The following is a 25,164-nucleotide window of genomic DNA, read 5'->3' as shown; positions in this document are numbered from 1 at the left end:
GTCCTGAGGACCTTGGAGCAGCACCTCCCTGCACTGAGAGGAGTTGGGTTCACTGCTGCCCACTGCCTGGTGTGTACTTATTTTTGCAGTATTTGCCTCTTACCTTTCATTTTCCAGAGGGCTTGTGAGCTTCATGAGCACCCAACAAACTGCAGGGCTCTCCTTGCTGCACTTGCAATTCCTACTCAGAAGCAAAACTTTCTCCCTCTACTTGTCACCCTGAGAAGTCCTTAGCACCTGCTAAGCTTTCCCTTCCTCTAAAGCCCTAGAGGTTGAAGTGTGTTTGTCAATCTGCACCTCCACTCTTGCTTTCCCCAGGATCCTCTGGTCCCACTTCTGCCTTGAAAGCTCCCAAGCTGTTGTAAAAAAAGGTGGTAGAGCCAGGCTGGGATGTCCAGCATTGTTTGTTTGCAGTGACACCTCATAGGTATTCAGGCTGCTCTCCTCCTTGCTGACGAGCCTCATCTACAGAGTTTTCCTGCATAAAAAACTGCACATGTCAGAGGGGAAAGACAAATGACGATGGCAATAATGTAGAAGAACATCCTCTGAACATCTGAGAGGGTTGAATCATGAACCACTTTTATCAAGGCGTACAAGAGGCACTTAAATATTATCTGCTGCTTATAAATAATATTGGTATGTTAAATACACACATTTTTTCACAGTTTTATAAAGCGAGTGATCTCTTATTGCTTTCAATGGAAATCATAAAGTAAAAATCAATGAGCTTATATCAAGCTTGTATTATGGTCCTTGAAGAGCCAACTGACTCTATAAAAATGACTGTTTTCTAACGAAGGTATAATTAATTGGATTGAGTTGGCAAAGTTTAAGTGCCTTGTCATATTTTGACTGCTATGCAGAGCTTATCGATTTTATAGAACACCCTGTAGATAAATGTAATGATTAATTTCATTTGGTTTACAAGAACAGAAAACTTCTATGCAAAACTGGATGCACTGTTCTGTTTTTTTTATAGCTGCCTGTGCCTATCGGGAGCATGGGTCTGGCTGTGAACTACACCAGGTGTCCTGGCCTTCCCTGGTTTCTTACTTATCCCAAAGAAATTCCTTTTTTTTTTCTCCCAAACCCATGGGGTTTGTAATTTCAAGGACTTCAGAGGGAATATTTTTCAATATTTACTACTTGGGTGGTTCTGTTTTCTTTCTAAAATAAGGAATGGTAAGCTTTAGTCCACGTTTCCTGGTTTGCAAAGCCTTCAAGAACAGGTCCAAAACCCAGGTCCGGATCATGAAGCCACTCCTAAGTCAATGCTTTGCGTCGGGATAGAGAAGGTGGTTCCAGGCTCCCGGTCCCGAGCCCTTCGTGCCTGGGGTGCCAGCTCCACGGCAGCTGGGGGCAGAGCAGGGAGAGGTGCCGAGGAGCATCACTGCCCTCAAATCCAGCCAGGCCAGCACAGCCAGCCCGGCTGGGGCGAGCCAGGGCCGTGATGCACTGCACACACACCACAGCGGGACTCGGCTTGGGGCACAGCCCTTGGAGCTGTCTTCCCCGAGGCTCTGGGGTTATTTTTAGCCATAGCTACAGCACTCGGTGCCACATGGCTGCCCCTGAATTATTTGGTTGCTTAATTGGCGGAGTTGATGTAAAAGCAAAGTGAGGGGAAAGGAAATACCAGCAGTCTCCCTGGGGATACCCTGCCAAGCCTGGGGTGACAGTCGTGCTCACTGCGAACTGTCTCGGCATGTTTTTGTACCAGCAACACGGGGAATGAAAAGGATTTCAGGCATGAGTTTTAGATCCGTCTGGCGTTCCCCCCCTCGCCTCTCCGGCTGTATTCTTGCCCCCACTGCTGGCACAGGCGGAAAGTGCATCCCGAGGTGTGCCGGGCATCCTCCCTGGCTGCGCGGGCAGCTCGGGGGCGCTGGAAGCTGCACCCCAGGAGCACACGGTGTCTGCAAGGTACCGGGATTGAAATCAAAGCTTTGATTTTTGTGTTTGCCCTCAGAGCGGATTAGTATTGAATATCTGATCCACAAGGTATTTAATGAGTCTCTGGGCATAAACCGGCAGTGCAGAAATCTTTCGAGTATCCTAAGCTTACCAGAAATGAGACAGGAAAGTACCATTGTACAGTCTGGATGGAAACTGCTAAAAGCATATCCCAGGAACAACCCATGCACTGCATTCCTCCAATTCTAAACACAGACACTCATTTCTGTTTGATGTTGGGAAATCACGTGTGCCAGGCATGTTAGACCAGCTCCCTAAAGTATCTGGATCGATATGAGAGCAAAGAAGTGGCTGAGGATGCTCAAACCAGATCACCAACAATAGGGTTTCTGAACCCCACTGCTGTGAGGGGGCAGTCGACAAGATCACCAGTTCTCCATGCCACTGCTGTTACATCCTAAACTACACAGCTGGAGGGCAAGCAACAAGCAGTACGAAATTAAAGTCCACTCTCCTGCATGGAGTCTGAGCCACCCACACCGCAGCAGGACCCACAGCCCCTGAAGTGTTGCCCCCCTCCGTGCTGCAGGTCGAGCCTCAGGCCAGCTCTGGCTCTGCTCCCTTCTGGCCGAGGCACTGCCGTGCTGACCCCACAAGCGGCTCCTTCCGAGCCCCTCTAGGATTTCTGCGGTGCTTAGTTCCTGGAGAGTGCTGCTGACCGAGCTCGGTGTGGCTCCGTGGGTGCTGGCAGGGGGCATCCCCACGGCAGGAGGTGTCCCTGTTGCTCAGGCTCTGCCTGGCAGTAGCTTCCTGTCGCTGGGAATTACACTGCCAGCAGCCCGCAATTCCCATGCTGGCAAAGCATGGATCAGCAAAACGACGAGGAGCACAGCATCGCCCAGGCTTCCGGGTACAGGACAAAACTGCCTGAGGACCTGCAGGATCGCCGCCCTGGGAGAGGGCACTCCATTCAGATGATTACTCAAACAGTGCGGTATTCAGTCCGGTGCTCCCAAGGCACCATCTGCAGGCATGGATCACCCCAGCTGCAGGTGCTGCTTGTCCCCTGCCAGCACCCAGACGGACACAGCCACGTTCCCCACCCATGCTGGCGCTGAGCTGCTTCAGCACCAGGCCACTTGAAACATTACCTTGAGTAACTGGGATATCAGGAAAATTCAGCCTGGGGGTCATCACTGCTCGGCTGAACGCTGGCCGTATGCTCAGGGCCCTGTGCTCAGGGCTGTACGCTCAGGGCTGTGCACTCAGGGCCGTGTGCTCAGGGCTGTGTGCTCAGGGCTGTATGCTCAGGGCCATGCACTCAGGGTTGCACGTTCGGGGCCATACGCTCAGGGCTGTACGCTCAGGGCTGTACATTCGGGGCCATACGCTCAGGGCTGTACGCTCAGGGCCATGCACTCAGGGTTGCACGTTCGGGGCCATACGCTCAGGGCTGTACGCTCAGGGCTGTGCACTCAGGGCTGCCAGCTCAGGGCTGTACTCTCAGAGCTGCCAGCGGCACAGGAGCGGGGCAGAGCAGCACAGAGGCTCTCGGTAGCAGCAAGGGAGCCAAGGTGAGGAGTGAGTGCCCTGGAAAAGCCACCTTCCCCTGTGCTCTGCCCCCAGCTGCACCTTGCCTCTAAAGCTGCCTCTGAACACGTCCATCAAGCTGCAGGGGTGACTCCTGTGACTGGTTCTCTCGCAATTGCCGTGCTTCTTGATCTAAAAATATGGGTAAAATTTTGCTCTTGAGACACATTGTAAAAATGTCACTTTTCAGGACTTTCTCACAGCAGGGATACGGTTCCTTGTGAGCTGTAACTCAGCTCCTGCTCCGGGGGGGACTGGAGTGGCAGTGCCCGCCTGAGGCACTCACAGGTGAGCTGGAAGAAGAAGCAGGAGCTCAGCCGTGCCAATGACAGCAGCTTTGGCAGCAGCGCTGGATGGAAACCAACCACAGAGATTTATAAATCACTGCTTTCTACAGGCAAATTACTTCCCCTTAGGTAAGAGGAAACAAAGTACCCAGGAGGGAAAGAAAGTCTAACTTTTGGGAGGTTATGGTGGTTTCATCGCAGAGCACATGCCAGCCCTGGTGTCAGTGCAAGGTAACCAACACATGGCATGAATCTGAAAGTATAAAAGATGTGTCATTGCAAGAAGGAGTAGGAGGAAAATAAAGCAAGTTGACAGCTCACATCCTGTGCCATAATCCTAGAAATTGTTAATATTTACAAAATTAACAACTAATATAACCGATGACAATCTCACTCCTCCTGGTTGTCATGAGGATATTAACAGTTACCACCCGCTACAAACTGGAAATATTCCCCGTCTCTGGAGCTCCTGCTGCTCAGCAAGCGTGGGGATGGCACAGACTTGGCCTCCCAGCTTTCCTACCAGCCCCAAGCCATGAGCCAGCGTGGAACACCCAAGCACTGCTGGAGCTGGAGGTGCTTCCTGACTTCACTCTGCTTCCTGGGAGCAGAGGGTCGGGCAGAACAGGAGGATTTGTCTCTCTCCAGCTCCTCCAGAAGGCCAGGATCCAGTCCCATGTAGTGATGGTGGGGAGAGCCCAGAGGAGGAGGATGGGGAGTACAGACAGTGCAGGAGGGAGGAGAGGTGAGGGACACACCAGCTCAGATTATACCTTGGAACAGGCTGCCAGTTCAGGAGAAACTCCCGTACTGTTGCTGTGATTTGCCAGCTGTAAGGATGGAAGATAACTGATAAGCAGATGCTACTGTCATTTCCTTAACACAAAAGACCTGACTAAAACCAAAATAAAGGTGCTTGAACACCAGTGACTCCAAAGGAAACTTATTCCTAGACTAGCAATCTCAAAAAGGTGAAACTTTAAAATCACAGTTGCTGTTCCTCACATATTTTTACGTAAGAAAGAGAGCAAGAGCAGTGCTCATTTTCTCAGAACTGAGTTTTTTTTATAACTGTTACCTGTCCAACAAAAGGACTGCAGGAGGTAATACAGGGCTGACACTGTTAAGTACAAGAAAACTGTGGATGGTGCCTGCACAAGCACATTTTCTGGTTTCATCCTGCTCTACCTTTAGCAAGGAACATTAGTTCCCCAGGCCACTCTTTGAACAGGCACAGCATGTCAGGTTTATGGCAATTTTTCAAAGGTTTCCTCTGTCAGGGTGTATAGTAGACAAAAAATTTGGCATATTCTTTCCAGTTCACCACATGCAAAATCAAAACAGAGCATTACCAGCATAATGGATTTCAAAGAGGTCTCAGGTACAGGAAATCTGTAATAAAGCAAATTTTCTCTTCACAGGAATAATTTTCTCCCCTCAAAGGGGAATGCTGTTGGCTGTGTGAGAGGGTGGCCCAAAGACACAACCTGAACAAGTGACCATGGATGGATGGATGGATGGATGGATGGTAAAGATGACCTCTTAAAGGCAACCTGAGATCAGAGATCTCATTTTCAATAGGCCAGTGAAACAATACTGATCAGTGGAGCAAAGACCAGCTTTTCCAGAGCTGGCACAGCTCAAGTGCTCACCTAGGTGCAGCTGCCAAGGACTCACTGGAAGGGGCCTCAGTTTGATGGATCCTCTGCAGAAATGACCGTGGGGACCATCATGAGCTGCACTGCTCCTTAAGTGGTTCACTACAGTAAGATAGAACTCCTTTCCTTTAGTAAAATGAGGAAATAAAGGTGACCCAGTAAAACATAACATTGTTTTTAAATATTAAAAAAGGGATGACCTTAGAGAACAGATACATAAAATCATCACTCACATTAAAACTGTTGTGTAGTTTGCTCTAAGAAGCTGGAGCATTTTTAGAAACACTAAAACCTTAGCACATTACATCCCAGATAGTTTGCTTTTCTTTCCCTTTTCTTTTATTCTGCCCTGCACCTCTGAAGAACATTCTTCTACAACCCATTTTGTTTTCTGTTTGTAAAGCTTTATGCATTTCAGGTTTTCATCATCTTCTGAGATCATTATCTTGTTTTTTCATCTTTCTTTTCAAGAAACTTCTTTTCCCCCCACATCTGCCACCATCTTCAGTGATAGTACTTCTCCCTTTAGGATTTCTTTTATCCTTCTCATCTTTATGCCTTTCACTTACTCTTCCCCAGGCCCTTCATTCCTGCGTTTGCTTGTCAAAACTGTGTTTCTTCCTCCTTCATGAGGGAAGAAGTGGGAAGGTTGGGTGGATTTTTTTGCTATGAGCACACAAGAATGCTCCAATCAATACTTTGCAATCCTGCAGAGGAGAGCTTTCATGACTCTTTCAACACTTTCAAAATTTGCAACTGCAGTTAATGGAAGTCTGACTAATGCTTGAAAACCATAAGCTTATTTTAAAGCAGTGCTGTAGCTTCCCACCAATAACATCATCAGACCTTCCCCAACAAGCTTTGAATTTTACATTAGAGATGCTACTCCATGCTTTGAAACACTTGTAGCCCTGTAGCAACTTCTTTTTTGCCTAAACCCCACGACACAGAGTGAGTGATGGACACAGTCTCAAACACCACCTAAACCTTCACCTCTGGCTGGATTTCTGTTCAAACCAAAGGAAAGCTGTACTCCCACTCCACTCACTGAAAGCCCTGTCTGCGTGTAACACAGGAAGATTTTAGAAGACTGGTGAATCCATTTCAGCTGGAAGTGAGTGTATGTAGAACATCTCTGAATCTCAAAGCCGGTATCTGGCATCTGTCAGGAAAGCAGTGGTGCAGCCCTGAGGAAGTGCCCTCCTCCAGGGCTGGGGTAGCACTCAGTGCTGGGGAAGGATTCAGGGTCTCTTCACCCCTTCCGGATACACGTGCCCTTGCTATTTATTTTGTTCCAAACCCAACTTGCCATAGTAGTTTGGGGATCTTCTGACATTTCATTGACATTTCCTCAGGACTTTTTGTAGCATGATTATTATTGTCAGTAAACGCTCTCACGTGTTAATAACTACACCACATTAAATTGTGTGCATTCCAGATGGGGCACAGTTTTTGCTGTGAATTCTTAACATGCATCCAACCTAGCACCTTCATGAGCCTGTTTCAGTTGGACCTGTTCCCTAGGCAGATCACTTAAGAGATCTGGAAAATCCTCTGCAGAGCTTGCAACAGATAGAATTGACTGTTCCTGACAAGTCTACCGTTTTTACTGTTCTCCATCTGCCTACCAAGACTGCCTCATTCTTCTGAAGTACTGAAGACCACTTAAAGTGTGTCTAAAGCTTGATGCCAACTTCCTAGCTCTGCTTGCCAATTCAAAAAAATCTGTTGCAAAATATATGTCAATACATTTATTCCCAGACTAAGGCAACCATGTTACCTAAATGCTGGGGCAATCCTAAATGCGCTTGAGAGCCTGGTACTGATTGCAGAAACTTCAGATAAGCTTTTGCAGAAGGCATCACTTCTAGCATGAGATATTTAAAATCTTTTCTTTTCCCACTGAACACAACAGGCTTGTCTCAGCAGTCTGGGCATGCGTCCCAGCTTGCTGTCCGGATGGGATGGCAGCCAACACTTGGTAATGGGTTGATCAGGTATGAAATTCATTAAATTGGAAATCAAGGGCAGGAAGGTCTTGACACAAGCAATCCAAGTATGAATATCTGTTGTTGTTCCTTAAGTTCCCTTATTGGCTTTTGCTCTCCTAAGAATAAAATTGTTTGGGAAACACTGTCTGTAGATTTTAGGTTTGTCCTAAAATTGTTTATCCATTGGTAGAATCTGAAAATATTTGAGCTGTTAAACCATTTGCAGCTTCTGAGCTTGGTTGTGGTGCCAGCTTTGTATAGATAAATATAGAACCTGTGGCATTTTCAAAAGCCATTTGGAACAGCTCTTCAATATAAGCACTTTAAGCAGAGATTAAACACATTATTTGGGTTCTCTCCCTAAAGAAAAAAAATCACTTGAAAAATTGGCAGAAGTACCAGTTTCTTCAAATGACAAAGTTCTCTTCCCCAAACTGAGTCTGGCAATTGGCAGCTCTCTACAAAGACAATTTTTTTCCTCTCTCCCCTTCCCTATTCCTTGATTTCAAAATAACCTTCAAGGCAAAAAGAGCAGTCCACAGCAACATAAAAAGAAAAAGGAACTGATTAAAATGTTTCACTCCTTGAACAGAATGCTTTGCATTTTAACTAACTTGGATCAGATATAATGCCACTACATTCCTACAGACGGAATCACCATATTACAGGAAACTGGACACATGCATTCCTCAAGTAATCTCCTATTCAGAAGTCCCACCGAAGAAACTGAACAACAATACAAATGAAGGGCTTTATTAAAATCACTTGGAGTATCATATGAAATTCAGTACAGTATAAGTGCAAACTCCCCAATTTTAACAGGATGCGACATGTGAAAAGAGGGTATTAATATATATATAAATAGAAAAGCTAAAGCATGTCTGACAGTGGTATATCAAATGGCTACATAAATGTGACCATAGTTAGGAGGATATGTAATTTTGTTTCCCTCTAGCAGTATCTTCTAAAGCATTATACATAGTAAATTGCATTTAATTCTAATCCCTGCCTTCTTATATGTAATAGGAGATGTGTAGAAATATTGTGGGCACAAGCAAAAGCAATGCAACAGATGTAAAATAGAGGCAGAAGTCGGGCACTTATTTGTTCTTGGCTGCCAGAGGTTTACGGCTGATCTTCTTTGACTTGTCATTGTTCTTCTTTGGAGGTTCAGGGTTAGCCTGCATGTGTCTGCCATAAAGACTGTAAGGAAAAGAGAAAAAAAATTGTGATACAGCCATTAAACATAGACTTTTACTCTGTAGCACATTAAACAATACGTCTAGCTACTAGAAATAAAAGAAAAAAGGTCTTTATTTTGTCTCAACACACTGAATTTTCTATTAGCTCTCAATCTGCAGTCATTAACATTTGGTTTTTTTGTGACTTTTCAGGGGAGTAACATCAGCGAAGAACAGGGTTTTGGAGCAGTGAAGGAGCAATCAGTTTTGCCTTCAGAAACTAGCAACCTTTATTCTGCAGCTATGGGATTAAGGCTTGGAAGGCTGCAAGGATGTGTATTCAAGTAGACAATGACAAAAATTGGGTTGAACTGGAGAGATAGAGTGCCTGCTTAGAGCAAAGTGAGCATCATCCCTAACCAGAAAACCCAGGGGCTTGATAATGTGACAGAGAGCAATGGTGTCACAGCCGCCTTTGCTGCTTACACATGATTGATAGCACTGGGACAGATACCAACACATCAATGCCACATTAGTAAGTACCACTGATTAAATGTTGACAAAGTATCCTACAATTAAGATGGCTAGCATTCACTGTGAAGCTAAATGGACTACATGGCTGAGAGGATCTTGCTAAATATCACACAGTAATTAACAGATAATTTATGGTAATCCTGATTAGAATAAATTAAAAACCTACCCAAAATAAACACAGCTCCAACTTAACTTCCCTTATTGACATAAAGTGCTTTTTGTAGATGCATTTGTGGGTTTTGGTTGCAGTATTTTTCTTCATAGTGGCTGGTATGGGGCTGTGGTTTGGATTTGCACTTGAATCAGTGTTGATAAACTTTTGCAGGGATATTTTAGTTATTGCTGAGCAGGGCTTGCACAGAGCCAAGGCCTTTCCTGCTCCTCACCCCACGAGTGAGAGGGCTGGGAGTGCACAAGCTGTTGGGAAGAGATGCAGCCGGGACAGATGACCCCAGCTGACCCAAGGCATATCCCATCCTGCTCATCACAGAAAGCCAGGAGAAGAAGGAAGAGGGCATGTTTGGAGTGATGGTGTTTGTCTTCCCAAGTCACCAATACATGAGATCTTGGAGGTCTTTTCCAACCTTTGTGATTCTGTGACTCTGGTCTATTTACTATTCTAATTCTATGCCAGAAGACTAAAAGCTAGCACCTGATCTGAGCTTTATATTGATGTATCTGGAAGATACTTCAACTGTGGCATTCCTGGACTGGAATGGGATTAAAGCTTTTTGTAGGGTGGGATGGAGAGGCAGTGCTAGTTTCACCTTCTCAGCAGCTCAAGTTTTACATCATGCTGCTAAGCAGGCTGCTGTCAAGGTGTACTGTATACAAACAACCTTGCTCAAGGAAAATACAACTGTAAACTATGACATTACTTCACCTTACTGAAATTTTATGTGTTCCATCACCTACTGTCAACAAGGGATCAGCTGGCATTTCCTGATGAAAGCAGAGAGCCCTGACCCTCTGCAACAACTACATGCTTTGTATTAGCTACAATACACATATTTTTCTTTTATTTCTTAAGAGATAGAGTTCCAGCAACACAAGGCTGTATTTTATCCAAGTACACAGTATTTGTATTAATCAATATACATCCTCAATAACTGCTGTTTTGGAAGGTGTTAAGTGAGTGGAGCAAGGGAGTCTATTGAAGGAGATGGTTCAATATTATGAAAGGCCGTCACTGTAGAAGCGTAGAGAAGTGACATTCAAGGAGGCTGTCCCATCAGAAACTGACCCACGATAGATGAAGTCAGGGAACAAGCAACATCTTGTTCTGAATGATATGCAGGGCAGCATTCCAACCGCTGTCAGCAGTAATTTTGTAACTCTTAGAAGACAGCACTGGTTCGGTAAACACAAAATTAACCTTCAAGCTGGGTTAAGTCCCTATTTGTGACTTTAGGCACTGATTAGCAGAGAAACCAGTGATCTACTGTATCTGAGCATAAAAATCCTTTGCGGATAGGAACAGAAGTTCCCTATCACTGTACCACATTCCACATCCTGGTGCCCCACAGCTCCTTTGCCCTGTTAGTGACAAACCAAAGAGGACTGAAACATCATAGGTGGTTGTCAAGTGTTACATACCCTCCTTTTGCTCAAGTTGGTTTAGGCTTCCTCTTTTTGCTTTGGAAACTTTATGCAAGTTTTCATCTCAGGTGATCCATTCATTCTGCCTCTCATTTCCTCCTTTCTCAGAGCAAATGTTCAAGCATGTGGACTATCAGACCTCAGATTAGCAAACTTTCCCAAAGAAAATGGGTGGGAATTCTACTGACTGCACAGATGCTTTCAAAATGCAGAAAACCTGACTACTGACAATTTTGAATGAACTTCAGAGTTCTGGTAAAGTCTACTTGGGCAATGCCTTTTGATTGTGAGAAGAGGTCCAGAAGCAACTGTGTGCATTAAGCAGTAAAAATACCAACTGACCCATATATATTTTTGGTATTTTTTTGGTATTTGCTCTTTACAATATTCAGTGCTATTGGTGCCCCAGCAACTCCCTTTGCCCCATGAAAATACTACATTAGTAGTAATAGATGTACATGAGTTGAAGGTATCTATAGCACTTCCACATTCTTTTTACCTGTTTTCATATCCAACCACTTCTATCATCGTGAGAACCAAAATTTCATTCAGTAAAGTAGCTACTGGGTTTGAAATAAGAAAATCAAATATATCTACTTAGGTTTCCCTGGCAAAATGAGGGTAGTTTCAATGCACACTGCTATCCCAACTGAATATGAGTGCTTTACAATCTTTTACGTAGTCTGCTAGTCAAAGAGCAAGGATAAGACGTATCTAGATTATACAAGCCTTCACACACAGGGTTTCTCTCTTCTGTCTGCATACATCAAATATGAGGAGACATATGGTGTCACAACAATATTTAAATATAATAATGGCTATGATAATGCCTCTGGGACAGAATTTGCCTTCTGTTACAGTAGGGAAAAGAGAATTCAGAATTCTCAATGAACTTCTGGTACAACAGACCCCGCTTTCATAGCTCCCAGGGAAACAAAAAGCTGCAGGGAAAAAAAAAGGCAAAATAAAACCACTAATGGTGCTTATCTGCACAGAGAAGCAATTATCTGACTCCCACAAGAACCTGTAACCCTTTAGTTATAATAGATGTGAAGTTTGTGTGACGTCTTTGATGATTTCAGTTCTTACTGGACAGACATAGAAACAGCTGTAGCCAAGCTGTACAAACTCTGTACATGCTCTTGTTCTGCATGAACACAGAATCAGATGTGTTAGGCAGACACTTGCACACCCTCCTCAGCAGCAGAGGTCAGCTGAAGACATGCACACAGACAGTTCTGCTGCTCAGCTGATGGATGGTGATGTGCTAGAGCACCTTGACACAGCTGTTTGCATGACTAGACCCTTAGCCAAGGCAGATTGTCTCCATAAACACACAAAAGAATTTTGACGCACATTGTGGCTACGGTTTCAAGGCAGATTTGTGAGATAAGTGCTGATAACACATTCATGGCAGTGCCTTCCCACTAGATACTCTGAAATGTCACCTGTTCACAGCGCTGGTACAGCTCTGAGCAGGAAACTACACACAGCTTAAAGGCCAAAACCTCTGCTGAAGGACGCAATCTAGAGTGCAAACAAATATTTCAGAAGTTTGCAGCCTGCAGTAACAGTCAGAAGCTGGTTAAGCACAGCTCACAAACAGCAGAACCTCTGCAAACTTAGCAGCTATAGTATTGCAGGCAGACTTCTCATTATATTAAAATTAAAGTGGAGATGCAAGACTGAAAGTGCAGAAAGCCCTCAGACAGACACTCTGTGAAGTTTTCTTTCCTTGTATATATTTTTAAAAGTAACTTTCATGAAAAGAATGTTTCTTTGTATGCAGATGTAAACATAAATAAAATCTTCCTGCATTTTCCACCTGCCCCACTGGAAGTAACAACAGCAGCATGGCTGCTGCAGCAGCAAAACTAACAACATCAAGTCAGAAAGATGCTCATTAAACTTCATCATTCTGTCTACTTTAATGATGCTTTTACTTAATAAAAATTCCCTAAGTACTTGCAAGGATATTAGGCAAGGTCTCTGGTTATGTATCAGGGGTCTAAGCTGTCACTAGCAAGCACGCAGTTCAGGAGAGGCATTCCCAAGAGGAGAGAGTGAATGCAGCTTTCTTGTAATAAATTCAGAGAGAATCAATAACCACAGCTTGCCACATTACTTAAGCATTTAGAAAAGTAGGTGATCCTTCTAAATTAAACCACAAATCGCTAAATGTTGCAATTTACAGCATAAGATCAGGCATGGAACCTTGTAACCTGAAAACATAGTTCTGCTACCAAAATCTCTGAACTTAAAAACAGAACCATAGTTAAAATTCCTAAATTCATAAAGGTCAAAAGAGTCACTTTGAAAAACAAACTCAGCACAACTACCTCCAATTTTTCTCTCTTGTATAACAGAATGCTCACTAGCCAAGGGCTACATGCTCCCAGAGATGAGAGAATTCGTGTAAACTAGAGAACTAGTGCAAAGTGTTTGATGCATAAATTGATTTTTTTGAGCTTAAGCATTTTGAAAGAGGATTTCAAGACTGAGCCATGAAAAACACACTTGTCTCACTTTATGTCTGTAACAGACCTACAGGGTGAGTATGCAGTACAAAAGGACCACACAGTTAAATATAGTCCTGGAGAGATGCTACCTCCAGCTATGTACTGCAATCAGGGAAACAAAGGTGAAACATTCCAGCTCTGCTTGATTTTTCAAAAGCTGAAGTTCAGAGTCAGGCAGATATTTTGTGCTCAGACAAAGCCTCAAAGTGGATATTCACAGTGACCTCAACAGGACAGTCACAAGCCCCAGCTGATGAAGCAGGAGAAGGGAAAGGCTGAATCTGCTAGAAATCCAAAACTGAAAGAGGTGCTTGCATGACTGATACATGCTGGATATTAGTTACAGTCCGTATGAACTTAGAGCAAGGTGCTTTTGCCACACCAGTTTTTGCAGAGCTATTTGTTGCTCTGGTGTCCCCTCTGAGTGACTGGGACTGACATTTTCCATGTGGGAGCTGCTAACATGTCATCCTCTCGAACCACATATTCTCTCTGCCAGGTAAGGGACAGATACTGGGATTTAATTGGTCAGTAATGCACCAGTGAGAGAAAACAGTGGAGGTTAAAATTTCTATGCGAGTATTATATTATGTTGGTAATTCACCAATCATGTGGAAACCAGTATCTATTTTCCTTACACCCAAATGGCAAACTGCAGCTTTAGGATTCTTAATAAAGAAAACCAGACACGAGTGATTAATTTTATTCAGCTCATTTTTTGCCCTTTGTTTCCAAGTGCTCCGAGAGCAGATGGCAGCAATGTCAGTGATGTTCATCATCTGAAGCTCTCACAAGCTTCTTCAGAACCAGTCAGTTCAGAGAGCTGTCCCTGTCTGTGCAGCTCTCCCCTGCTCCACGATGGAGGCAGTGCAGGCTGGAAGAAGGGGGCAGGTGCTGGCAGCGGCACGTGCTGCAAGAAACTCTGGGTCACTGAACCTGCAGCTCTCAATGTGCTGTGAAACTGCTCCACTATTTTTAGGTCTGTTAACAGTGTGCCTTCCTCTACAGCCCACTGCCACTCTGGAATGCTTAATGCTTCAGACTGCTCCAAATCTATACATGCCAGAGCCCAGCCCCAAGACACTGCTGAGTGTAACAACTTGTGTTATTTTTCTGTTCCTTCCACCTGACCCATTTGCTTCATAACCCAAAGCTTCTGCAGACTTTGCCTGCCACTATTCTCCCTAATTCCCCCTAAGTTCATTTCACTTTTTAAAGGGACCCCCTGCATCAACAGAAATCCCTAATACCCTCAAATGCTTTTTGGATCTTCACTCCACAGGAACTTTTAGGGGAACTGATAATCTCTTCCCATCTTGGATTAGCTCTGTGTATTTTTTTTGTTTTTTTTGTTAAGCTAGTTTTGTTCTTTGGAGCCCAAATTAGACAAGAAGAAGAGGATTCAGCACAGGTAGAAAGCTAAGAATTCAAGCCCAGGTCTCCCAGTCAGTGGAGATCTGGCCAATGAATCCAGCGGAGTAAAGACCTTTTTGGGTGATCAAGTACAAGTGTCTGCTGTGAGATGCTTAGCTGCACTGCTCTGTTAAAGATTTTCACCAGCTACAGAGGACAGTGGGTAGCTAGCTGACACGCAGACACTCATGTTTAGCTATTTTAAAATGCTAGATGGAGTCCACCCAACCACTCCCTCTATGTTCCCACTCTGCACTCTCACAAGCTGTTAGCTATCTTACATCAGAGACTCTGCTGAGTCACGCAGTCTAAAGTTGACTTACTCAGAATTCCTGCCTAAAAACACTCCAAATCTCAACAAGCAAAAAAAAGTATTCTGCCAGAACTTCCTGGAGCTCACTGTTTCAGCATCTGTGTAGAATGTGCGCCCTCCAAAAAAAATCCCATGTGTCTCCTAGTGGCTACTTCATCATTCAGCTTTCCATGGGGCTCCCTTCTGCTGGACCCCTCTACCCTGTCTATTTGCTGCTCTGTATACCTGAAGAAAAGAAAGACTCAACCTCTACATGTCACATTTCCCACCCTCTATCCCTACAGGTTACTGTCAGAGACAGACCATGACCAGAGGGACCTCTGGCCTCAGCTCAGAGGTCCCAGACCAATGTGTCAGTGGGGAGATTGGAGCTTAGGTTACTATGATTTACACTTGCTCTACTATTGGGCAGTCAATAGAAGGATAATTTTAATTCTGCTAGACACATTTGCTCTTAAAATGGTTAATTTAATCCTTGCTTCTTTGAACTCACCATCTTGCATGTTATGGGGAACTAATTTTTTTTTTTCATGGAGGAATTCCAAATAAGGTGTTAGGCATTTCTTTAATTAATATACAGTAATAAAAGAAAGTCTTCTCCTTATATTCTCTGAGGCTAGCAGCCTTTTGAAGCAAGTACTTTAAATGTGAGGCTTGTTAGGGAATCACAGCTGGAAGCTCATAGAAGCCTAGCAAAAAAAAAAAGATTTTTAAAAGGAAAATGTAGAGGCCAAGACTTGCAAAGCTGGTTAATGACTTTGCATATCCAACCTGAAAGACCTTACAAGAAGCATGGCTTTTGGCAGACACAATTTTGAAAGCACAAGGAACACTAACATCTAGTTTCTGAGAGACCTATCTCGATACCCAGGGACTCCAGCACTGAAAATCTTCAGCTGTGCTACAAATCCAGAGAGACACACAAGGGGAGCCTCCATGGAACTGTCACAAAGATGGAAAGCACAGGGCATGTTTACTCTTATTTCTTTCAAAACAGAGACAAACAGGAATTAAGATCTCATCTAGAGAATCTATTATGCTGATAAAACAACCCCCAGCTAGGCCAGTATAATGAAACAGCAGCCTGAGAGGACGATGGAGAGAACAATTAAATTTCTGCATGTGGATAGTCCTATCAGACTACTTCAATTATAAAGAATTTCTCACTTGGGACTCTGATCTTCAAGCACCTTCAGGAGGCCTGATCTCCTTTCTCATGCTCCATTTTGAATGGAGCAATGAGTTGTTCAGCCTACAGGTGCAGACCAGTCCCTGAATCCACCCCAGGCAGGAAAAAACTGCATAGGCCAGAAACTGAAGTCCTTAAGGGTAAGAACTCCCACAGATTGCAGTGGAATATTTTCCTACTTGTTTTCACAGATGAAACAGTGCTTTCCTACTGAGGACCAGAAAAAACAATTTAGTGGCAGACACAGGCATCAGTTTAAACTCTGAGGGCTGAGGTACCTGCTAGAACAAATAGCATCCTACATGTAATTCATCAAAAGCAACCAGGAGCCACAGAAATTGCATGGGCATGCTCAGCTTCTCTGGCAGATGCCAGCACAGGTAGCTGCAGATAAAAATGCACTGCTAAGAAGGAAAAAGACAACTCAGCTGAGAAAGAAGTATGTTCTGTTTACTGAAGTGATCTGTATTATCACAACCCTTATCTTCATGTATTTGTGATTTCTGAGCATGTAATAGATAAATCAAAAGTTGTTCCATTTCCCCAAACCATGTTGTTGGGACAACATTCAAGGCCACCTGCCTAATCTCAAACTAACCCTGGACAGGCAGCAAGCACAGTACAGAAAACAGACTGGCATTCAGCACAGCCAGCTGAACACAGTATTCTTCATTCTTATGTTATTTTAATGTTGTTGTCTGTATGGAGTCCTTTGGGATTCAGTAAAACAGTGCTCACTTTCCTTGCTGAATGCTACACTGCTGCTCAGATAAATGCCCTTACATAATCTTTATTATTGATTTATTACATGCATTTTGTTGTGTACCTAATTAACATTTAAAAAAAGGAAACCAGGGCAAAAATAGCTAAGTGCAAGCTAAGGAACTTTCTCTAAGTTATTATATGTCTGGCAGGTATGTATTTCTTTTCCAGTAACTAGACAAAATGTACCAATAAAATGTATAGAAGGGACTCTGGGGAAATACTGATACAGAGAGGTGTTTTTGTTTTTTTGTGGGTTTTTTTTGTTTGTTTTGGTTTGTTTTTTTTTTTTCCTTTAAAGTAAAATTGAAGTGCCTGGGTTACTCTGAGCCTGCTCTGCTGTATACTGAGGATGATCAGTTTCACTGGCAGTAGCATGGAGAACATTCAGGAGACTGCAATTCCCCACACACAGGGTTTAATCAGCTGCCCTGCTCTGCTGGGCTGGCTCACACCTCTCCTAGGGTGTCTGCCTCTGCCATCCCAACTGGCTGCAGGGCCAGCTCTCCAACAGCTCCTTGGAATAAACATAAGGACAGAACAGTGACAAGGGACACAGCGACAAAGGGGAGAACTCAACCAAACTAACCCCTCTGAATCACCACCTCTGAGATCCTCAAAGGGAAAGGAAGAAGTCCCAGTCCTGTCACACAATCCATTTGTGTGACCTAACACAAGAAACTCTGGAAGACTGTGTAAAGAGGGCACAGGATTTACTGTGGGATGCTTAGACAGAATGCTGGTATTGAACAAGAGTATTTAAGGATTATACAGGACTTTCAAGTTCTTATGAGGACAGACCAGTAGAGTGGAATTGGATGACCAAGGATGACAGCAGAGAATAAGTGCAGTGAAACAGAGACAGGATGAGGCAGGGAATAAATGAGGTCAACAGTATGCAAGCAGGAGGAGGTCAAAATACTTGACTGGCAGAAACCTGTGCCGAATCACCTTGACTTTGTCCTGCCTAAACCCTGTTTCTAGCTGCTTTCTGTGCCAATGTGCCCTCTGTTCTGGCAGCATGCATACATGTCCCATCAACAAAGTTCAAGACAGATCAGCTGGACAATAGCATGGACTGAGTCCCAGATTCTGGAGTGACCAAGGGATGCTAGGATCAGCCCCCAGAAAGACTGAGGGGATGTCAAGTGGTAAGACTGGGTCTGGAGGCCTGATACTTGAAACATCAAGACTGGAAAGCCAGGGATCAGAGTTTTCCCTGAGCATTGCAAGGAAAGGTCCTGAGGAATGCAGTCTGGCTGTTGTTTGTCTTTTCTGTGTTTATGTGTCCATCTGTCCACCCATCATACCAATCTGCCCATGGCTGGCCATGTGTATATATGTGCTCTGAGACTGTGGTTGACAGGACAAGAGAAGAGGGATATGGAGCAGTTACTCACTGCCATCAGTGAAGGAATTTACTTGGTTCCTCCAGGACACTGGATTTAGCTGCTCAAAAGGACTACCAGGAAGGTAAAGAATAGAGGAAACTAACTTCACTTTATAGCAACACTGCAATGAAAATGTCACTTTTTGACACAAAGGACCACATCTGAAGTTCTACACATCTAAGACATTCCGATTTCACTTCGCTATATTAGTTGGCTTTGTTTAACTCATGATGGATACACTTTGCAGCAAAGCTGTTGTTGGACAGTTTTTGAATGTACTTTAATAGGTCAATGCAGGTCTTTCCAGTTCCCAAACACAGCCCTTTCAACTATTCCCTGGCCAACATGGGCACAAATACGCCAATTATGTCAATTTTACAGTCAGAAAACCTGGTCTTACAACCTGGTAAGTTGTGCTCTGACAAATCAACATACGTGCAAGGGAAAAAGGTGATTCAAAGCCGATGTCAAAATCACTGTCATCATGTTAAAATGCTGAAATATTGAAAGCCAAAGACCGAGTAGTTCTATATGGAAACAAACATATCAGTACAATGGTATTCCAGTTATATAACTTTACTGTGGAAGATCAAAGATGGTCACTCAGAAATCACATAGTAAAATGATGCAGAGTATTCACCTAATTTTCTAGCCAGTTTTGAACAAAGCATCACAACCTTAATATTTGGCAAACAATCACTGGGTTTTAAGCAAATCTTTGGTGATTTTCCATGGCTTTTACTGTGCCAACAAAGCTGTTCCAGAATCTTTTCAGGAGGGACCTATGCTATGTGGCAGCCAATAATCTTTATGGCAACACTGCAATGAAAATGTCGCTTACTGTAATGAGCAGTGATCATAAGTTAAGCCCCCAGCTACCTTTCCATTATTTTTCATTAGAGTTTTTCTGGCTTTGCTATGCTTCAAAGTACTCAGGGAATTACCCCAAATTAGGCTCACTAGTCAGCTCTTCATTACTCAGACCACACTGAAACTGAGCAATCAGCAAACTGAACCAGCTCCTGAGTAACACAAGACAGTAACATTTGCTTGATTGTTTACCATTTCTTTTTTAGTTTGTCCTCTTTCTTAAAGCTCTGCTCCGTAAAACAAACTTGCCCACAGTTGGAGGTGGTTCTATAACAACAGGAAAATCACATAGTATTTTTTCATGCCATTAACACCTTGAGCAAAGGGTTGGGCTTCCCTTCATCTACCAGAAACACACTGTGATATAGTCATGTTTTCTTGACAGCAGTGTTTCCCCTAGATTGGTGTTCCACTGTGCTAGATGAAGTGGGTGAGATAAGAAGTCTCACTTACTATGTGAGTCTTCACCCTTTGAAGAATCCCTAAACTATGGCAGATTTTTACACTGGCTTTCTTCCCTCCTGCAAACCAAGAAGCTGACCCACCTGCTGGAAAAGAGCAGCAACACTGACATCAGTTAAGTTCTGATGTCATCCAATCCGCACAACTTCCCAAGTTACTGTCACTATATTTCAGGGCCCACAGTGTGAAAAACATAAAGCCTTTTGAAAGGCTTTCTTCTCCCCCAGTGTCTGTCAAGATGAAATGGCAATACAGTGTCAGCCTGATTTTGATTTCCACAAAATCAATACAAGTATTGCTTCTGATTGGGTTCAAGGTTTGACATTTAAGGTCAATTATCCATGCAAGCTAAAAGGCAAGCTGCAGTTGTAGTGTGGCTCACAAACCCCAAACTATGTACTACAATCTATGGACAACATCTAGGCTGGCTATGAAGAGTGGAGTGAAAATTACGCGTTCTCATCAAGTGCTAGTAATAGCTAAGGCCAATGAGTCACTCCATGACTTCTTAATGCATGCATTGACCAAAATAGTTTCTCTTGGAAGGAAGGTGGGATTATGCATACTGATCTGGTTTTGCTCAACATCCTTTTGCTGTAGGTAGGCAGCACTTATTCAAAACTGTTGGTACTTACGAATGCTCATGAGTTAAAGGAACAAATATGGAACTTTACTGAACAGTAAAGGACAAGAACTGGTTTACTCATCAGATATTTGCAAAAGGCACCCACGGGAACTTTCAAGCATGATGTAAAATAAACCAGTGATTCCACCTTCTTCTGGGCAAAAGGAAAAGGAACATGCAGTTGGAAACACTTGCACTGAATCAGTCAAAGTGCCACAGCAACAACAAAGGCAGAACGAATGCAACAACAGGGAGCCAAACACAATGCTGCAGTCTTGGTGGACAAACTGCAGTTGACCTACTTTGCATCTTTTTTGAAACATGCTGGAGAACACATCGCAGGGAGGGCAAACATGGTCCTTGGTTCTTTTTGGTTTCTCAGCCAATACACTATTTACATGTTTTCCAAATCCCAGCCTATGCACACATGGTAGCAAACAGGCACTCCCTTACTTGTGAAAGAACTAGATCAGATATTAGGAGTAATTTCTTCACTGGAATGGTGGTCAAGCATTGGAACAGACTACCCAGGGAAGTGGTGGAATCACCACTTCTGGAAGTATTCAAAATACATGTTGATGTGGTGCTCAGAGGGATGGTTTAGTGGAAGACTAGCACTGCTGCACTCATGCTTGGCTCAATGATCCCAAGGGTCTTTTCCAGCCTTTATGATTCTGTGATTCTAATCCCAGCATTCCACAAGTTTATGATATGGAACAGATTTATGAGAAACACAGGAGTGGGAAAACCAAAGTGACAAAAGATTTGTCAAGAGCTCCATGTCACTGAGAATGCACTTCATTAACCTGTCAATTGCAGTGTCTAGGAGACACATTTATTGACAACTTACTGCCAATCGATCCAACATCTATATAAAGCTCTTCTTATGAAACGAGTTAGCTGACTCAGATGAGGATGAGATCTATAGAGAATTAATAGCTATACTAAGCCCCAAACTGCTGTAATTTCTAAACAAGATGCAGTATCAAAAGAAGTGATAAAATCCCACCAACATCTCAGCAGCTAGACCATATTCACTGCTTACAGCACATCTTAGAATGAGATTCACTTTGATACACTCCATAGCTGGGGTAAAAGTATGGTGTGGGTATGAAGTGAAAGTCCTTATGCAAAAACTGCTTTCTATTTCTATGGTCATATGCACTTGTGGGATTACTTTGGAAATACAGGGACTCTGAATTTTCTACTCCCTCAGTTTACCATGGAAGCACCCAGAGATGTTCAGGGCTGAATGGCAACCAAGTGCTCTGCGCAGCTGCATGCCTCAGCCTCTCACCAGGACAGGGCAATGCTAATGGCTAATTGATCCTGCAGCGGCTTTAACAACTGGCAGTCACTTCACACCACTAGCAGCATTCCTGCAGTGCACACAATCCCATCCTTTGCCTGCTTTGCTTTGTACTATCTGTTTTATCACTTCATGTTAAGGCAGCGTCAAAGACAGCAGGCATAACCTGTTCTGGCATCTCCATCTGGCTTTATGTATCAGACTTGTGCTGCTCTGGTGGATTAGTTTCAGATCCCTGTTGGCAGATCAAAGGCAGCAATAATAACCACAAATCAATCCCTCTTTAAGGCCTAAAACATCTTCTCCCTCATAGCATGCCTCATTTCTTCATCACTCCTGAGCTGTTATAAATACCAACTTTGCCTAGACACAACAGTTGTATGCAGATACTCAGGCCCTGGAGAATCTGGAACAATGTTTTCACCTGCTTTTTTCTGGTCTCTTATGACAATCAAAATGAGCAGCATCAATAAAGTCAGAAAGCTGCTTGGTGCTGAAGTGAGAGCATATGAAAAAGATGGCTTGCTTCCCTTAGTCTCATCTCAGGCAATGTATTTTCCAGCACCCATCAGAGCTGTATTTCCACTGAAGCACCCAGCTACCTTCAGCTTACTGCTCAGTGCTCTGAGGTGACCAACACATGTTTTTGGATACAGAAAAGATGCATCCTCAGTTGAACCACTGCACAGTGGACAGGTTGATTTCTAATGGTGTTTCCAGACAGCTCCCCCCTTGATTAGCACATGCTCTAGAAAACAGGACTCAGAAAAGGGATTAATGAGGTTCAAGATCCACACTGATATTCCCACAGAGACGAAACATTTGGATCCTTTCACCATGACTGTGCTTGCATTCTTGAGATTGCTCTTAATTTCCTGATGCTCACCTCCTAGGATTTATCTAAAGGCAGTGGAAGTTAAAAAATGACTCTTAAGACTAGGTAGCAGCTCTCCACTTGGCTACGTCTTACTACCAAAATGAGACTTTTACTAGAGGAGAAGTAGCTTTTGTTTGCTTCCTCTCCATAACACCTTCACAGGGACAAAGCTGCATTTACCATGATGTAGCTGGGCAGCTCCCTGGATCTCAAATCACACAGATATTGTGCCCAAAAAATTGATAAATCTGTCCCTTGGATTTTACATGAGAACTGCTCTTGTGCTGTAAAAGATACACCTGCAGAAGCAGTGAAGACATAAACTCTCCATCTTACCCTTCTTTAAATCTTTCTGTCTTGTAACTTACAATTTGAACTGTCTCTGAAGAGACTCCAACATCAACTAGACCAGCAACAGTTCAGTATTCCTACATTCTACTTAAAATGAAACCCAGATATAAATAACAAAAATGAGAGCTGCTTAAAGATCTCCTGAAATTCTCAAGAAAAAATTAATCAAAGATAAACATACACAAATCATCTGGTGCTAACACTGTATTTGTACAGCTTGCAACAGCTAGAAAGACCCAGTACTTCAGGATTACCACATAAGGGCTTGAAAAATATTTTCTCCTAAAATTCTTTTGAATGCTAATATAAAGTACTTTGATCCTGATTGCCTTCAGTATTGATTAAGTTCCACTCAATTGACTGTTTTACTCCTTCTAATTTTTTACTATACCCATATAACTAGAACACTGTCTCGACATATGGAAAACGTGGACGGTACATATTGCTCATAGCTGCACATAATTTCAAGAACTGTAACTACTGTTGCTAGATAATTTTTAAACTATGACAAAGATGCATGCTATTGAAGAAAAATGGTGAGCCTATAAAAAGCTGTATGTGTTTGAGTCAATCAAGTAAAGAGAAATAATTTTCTTCTCACAGTATGATTCTTCTACATGCTAGTGGAAGCAGAAAGTTGGAAAGATTAACTGAAGACCATGAAAAAAAGACCATCCTCTTCTTCTCTCTCCCACTATTGAACTTAGAAAAATGCCCACAAAGGAAAAAAAAAATGAAACTGGCAGCTTCTAGACAGTTTAATAAACCTTGGGGAAGGCCTTAATGTTGAATTTGCCTTCCCGGTAGAACCTAAAGCACTGCTACTAAAGCAATACAATAAAGTTTATGAACTTGTCTTTACTGCTGCATAATTTATCTTTGAGAAATGATACCATGGTGAACAACTGCTCTCAATGAATCTCTTTGGGCTTCAATGGACTGCAGGCTTTATCACAGCAGGTAAACTGGATCAAGACTGAACTCCAAACATATGTACATATGTAACATATTTTTTGAATTAATGAAAAATACTTAATTCAAAAGTTAAATACTAGTACACTCAAGTAGTTTTTTTATGCTTCACATCAACTTCCAAACTAGAAGTATTTTACACTGAAACTTAAACAAATTCCAAAACCACTCATATTTCTTTCTGTTCAAGAAAATGTCCATCTTCTGTTTTATTAGTTTTCTAACAAAAAGCAAATATATAATTTCATTAAAAAAAAACAAAAACAAAAAACCCCAACCAAAGCAGAACAAAAGTCACAAATATAAAACCACACTGCAAATTCAAAGTAAACATACCTAAATCTCAGTAACCAAAGACAAAGGTATACAACCTTCACTTCTTTTCCTAGTCTAATACTCATGGTACAGTTTACTCAGACCACTTTCAGCACTGTAATTACCCTGCTCTAGAAAATCTTTCTGTTTTGGGATGTGTGCTTTCTGTCAGGTCAGCAAGTTAATGTCCATGCAGCTCTTTGATTACCAGACTTAACATGATAAAGGCATGGGAAACCCTAGGCAGAGGAAAAAAAGAAAAGGGAAGAATACAGATCAATCAATTTTTTAACTCAAAACCATCCTTACAAGTTAGATGGTGGAAACTGGAAGGTGTAACTGCACAGTAGGATGTGCATATATGCTGTGGAGAAAACTTCACAGTCACTCAAAGTCCACAAGCCCATGCCATGCTGACATAAAGAGTGGTGAGGAATGAGAACAATGGGACAGAGACACACACAATAATGGGTAGCCTAATTTCTTGCCAAAGACTTATAAGACAAATCTGTAGAACAGCTTTGTAAGGAAACTGATTTAGCCCAGTAAAAAAAACGTGCTTAAGGACTTTTGGCTTATTTGTACAGTAGGGTAATTTTTATCCCTGGATATTGTTGGACAAGTGGCATTTCTCCATACTTTTGTCTATTGCAAGATAATTTCAGGATGCTAGATTATTTGATAAATTACAACATTCATGGAATGTTCTAAGCAATAGAAAATTTTATATTCATTTTGATGAAAGAAAGAAAATGAGAGGGAAAATATATATTTAGGCACAGGATTTGTGACCTCTTGCAGTGGTTAGCATATGCAGCTGTTTCAGCCATCTAGGTCTGTGGGTAATGGCCCATAGACCAAAGAACCACAGAATGGCTGCCACCTTCTTTGCCAGAGTTAATGAGATTGGCAAAGAAGAACCCCCATTTCCTCCTTTTCTTTAAAGGACTTGCAGTACGGTTTAGGAACCCTGACACCCAGAAAAAAATTGCCTCAGAGAGAGGAAGAAAGACCAAGCTAGGAGAAAGATGGAAGAGAG

The 25,164-nt window shown here is 42.8% G+C and overlaps 1 protein-coding gene across 2 annotated transcripts in view; it reads right to left on the bottom strand.

Annotated features, from left to right (window-relative positions):
• Window positions 1–8,196: 8,196 nt before the first annotated feature.
• RSU1 (Ras suppressor protein 1) overlaps window positions 8,197–25,164 on the bottom strand; it is a 104,831-nt gene continuing 87,863 nt past the window's right edge. The window contains exon 9 of one of the 2 annotated variants that reach the window (XM_062494555.1): window positions 8,197–8,646. In XM_062494555.1, coding sequence (XP_062350539.1) covers window positions 8,544–8,646 — 103 coding nt within the window. In that variant the 3' untranslated portion in view covers window positions 8,197–8,543. The remainder of the gene's footprint in view (window positions 8,647–25,164) is intronic. The other variant, XR_009933286.1, reaches the window with a different exon arrangement.

Source organism: Cinclus cinclus, chromosome 1 (assembly GCF_963662255.1).
Source record: "Cinclus cinclus chromosome 1, bCinCin1.1, whole genome shotgun sequence".
Lineage (NCBI taxonomy): Eukaryota > Metazoa > Chordata > Aves > Passeriformes > Cinclidae > Cinclus > Cinclus cinclus.
The sequence above is the reverse complement of the archived record's forward strand: the minus strand, read 5'-3'. Positions and strand labels throughout refer to the sequence as shown.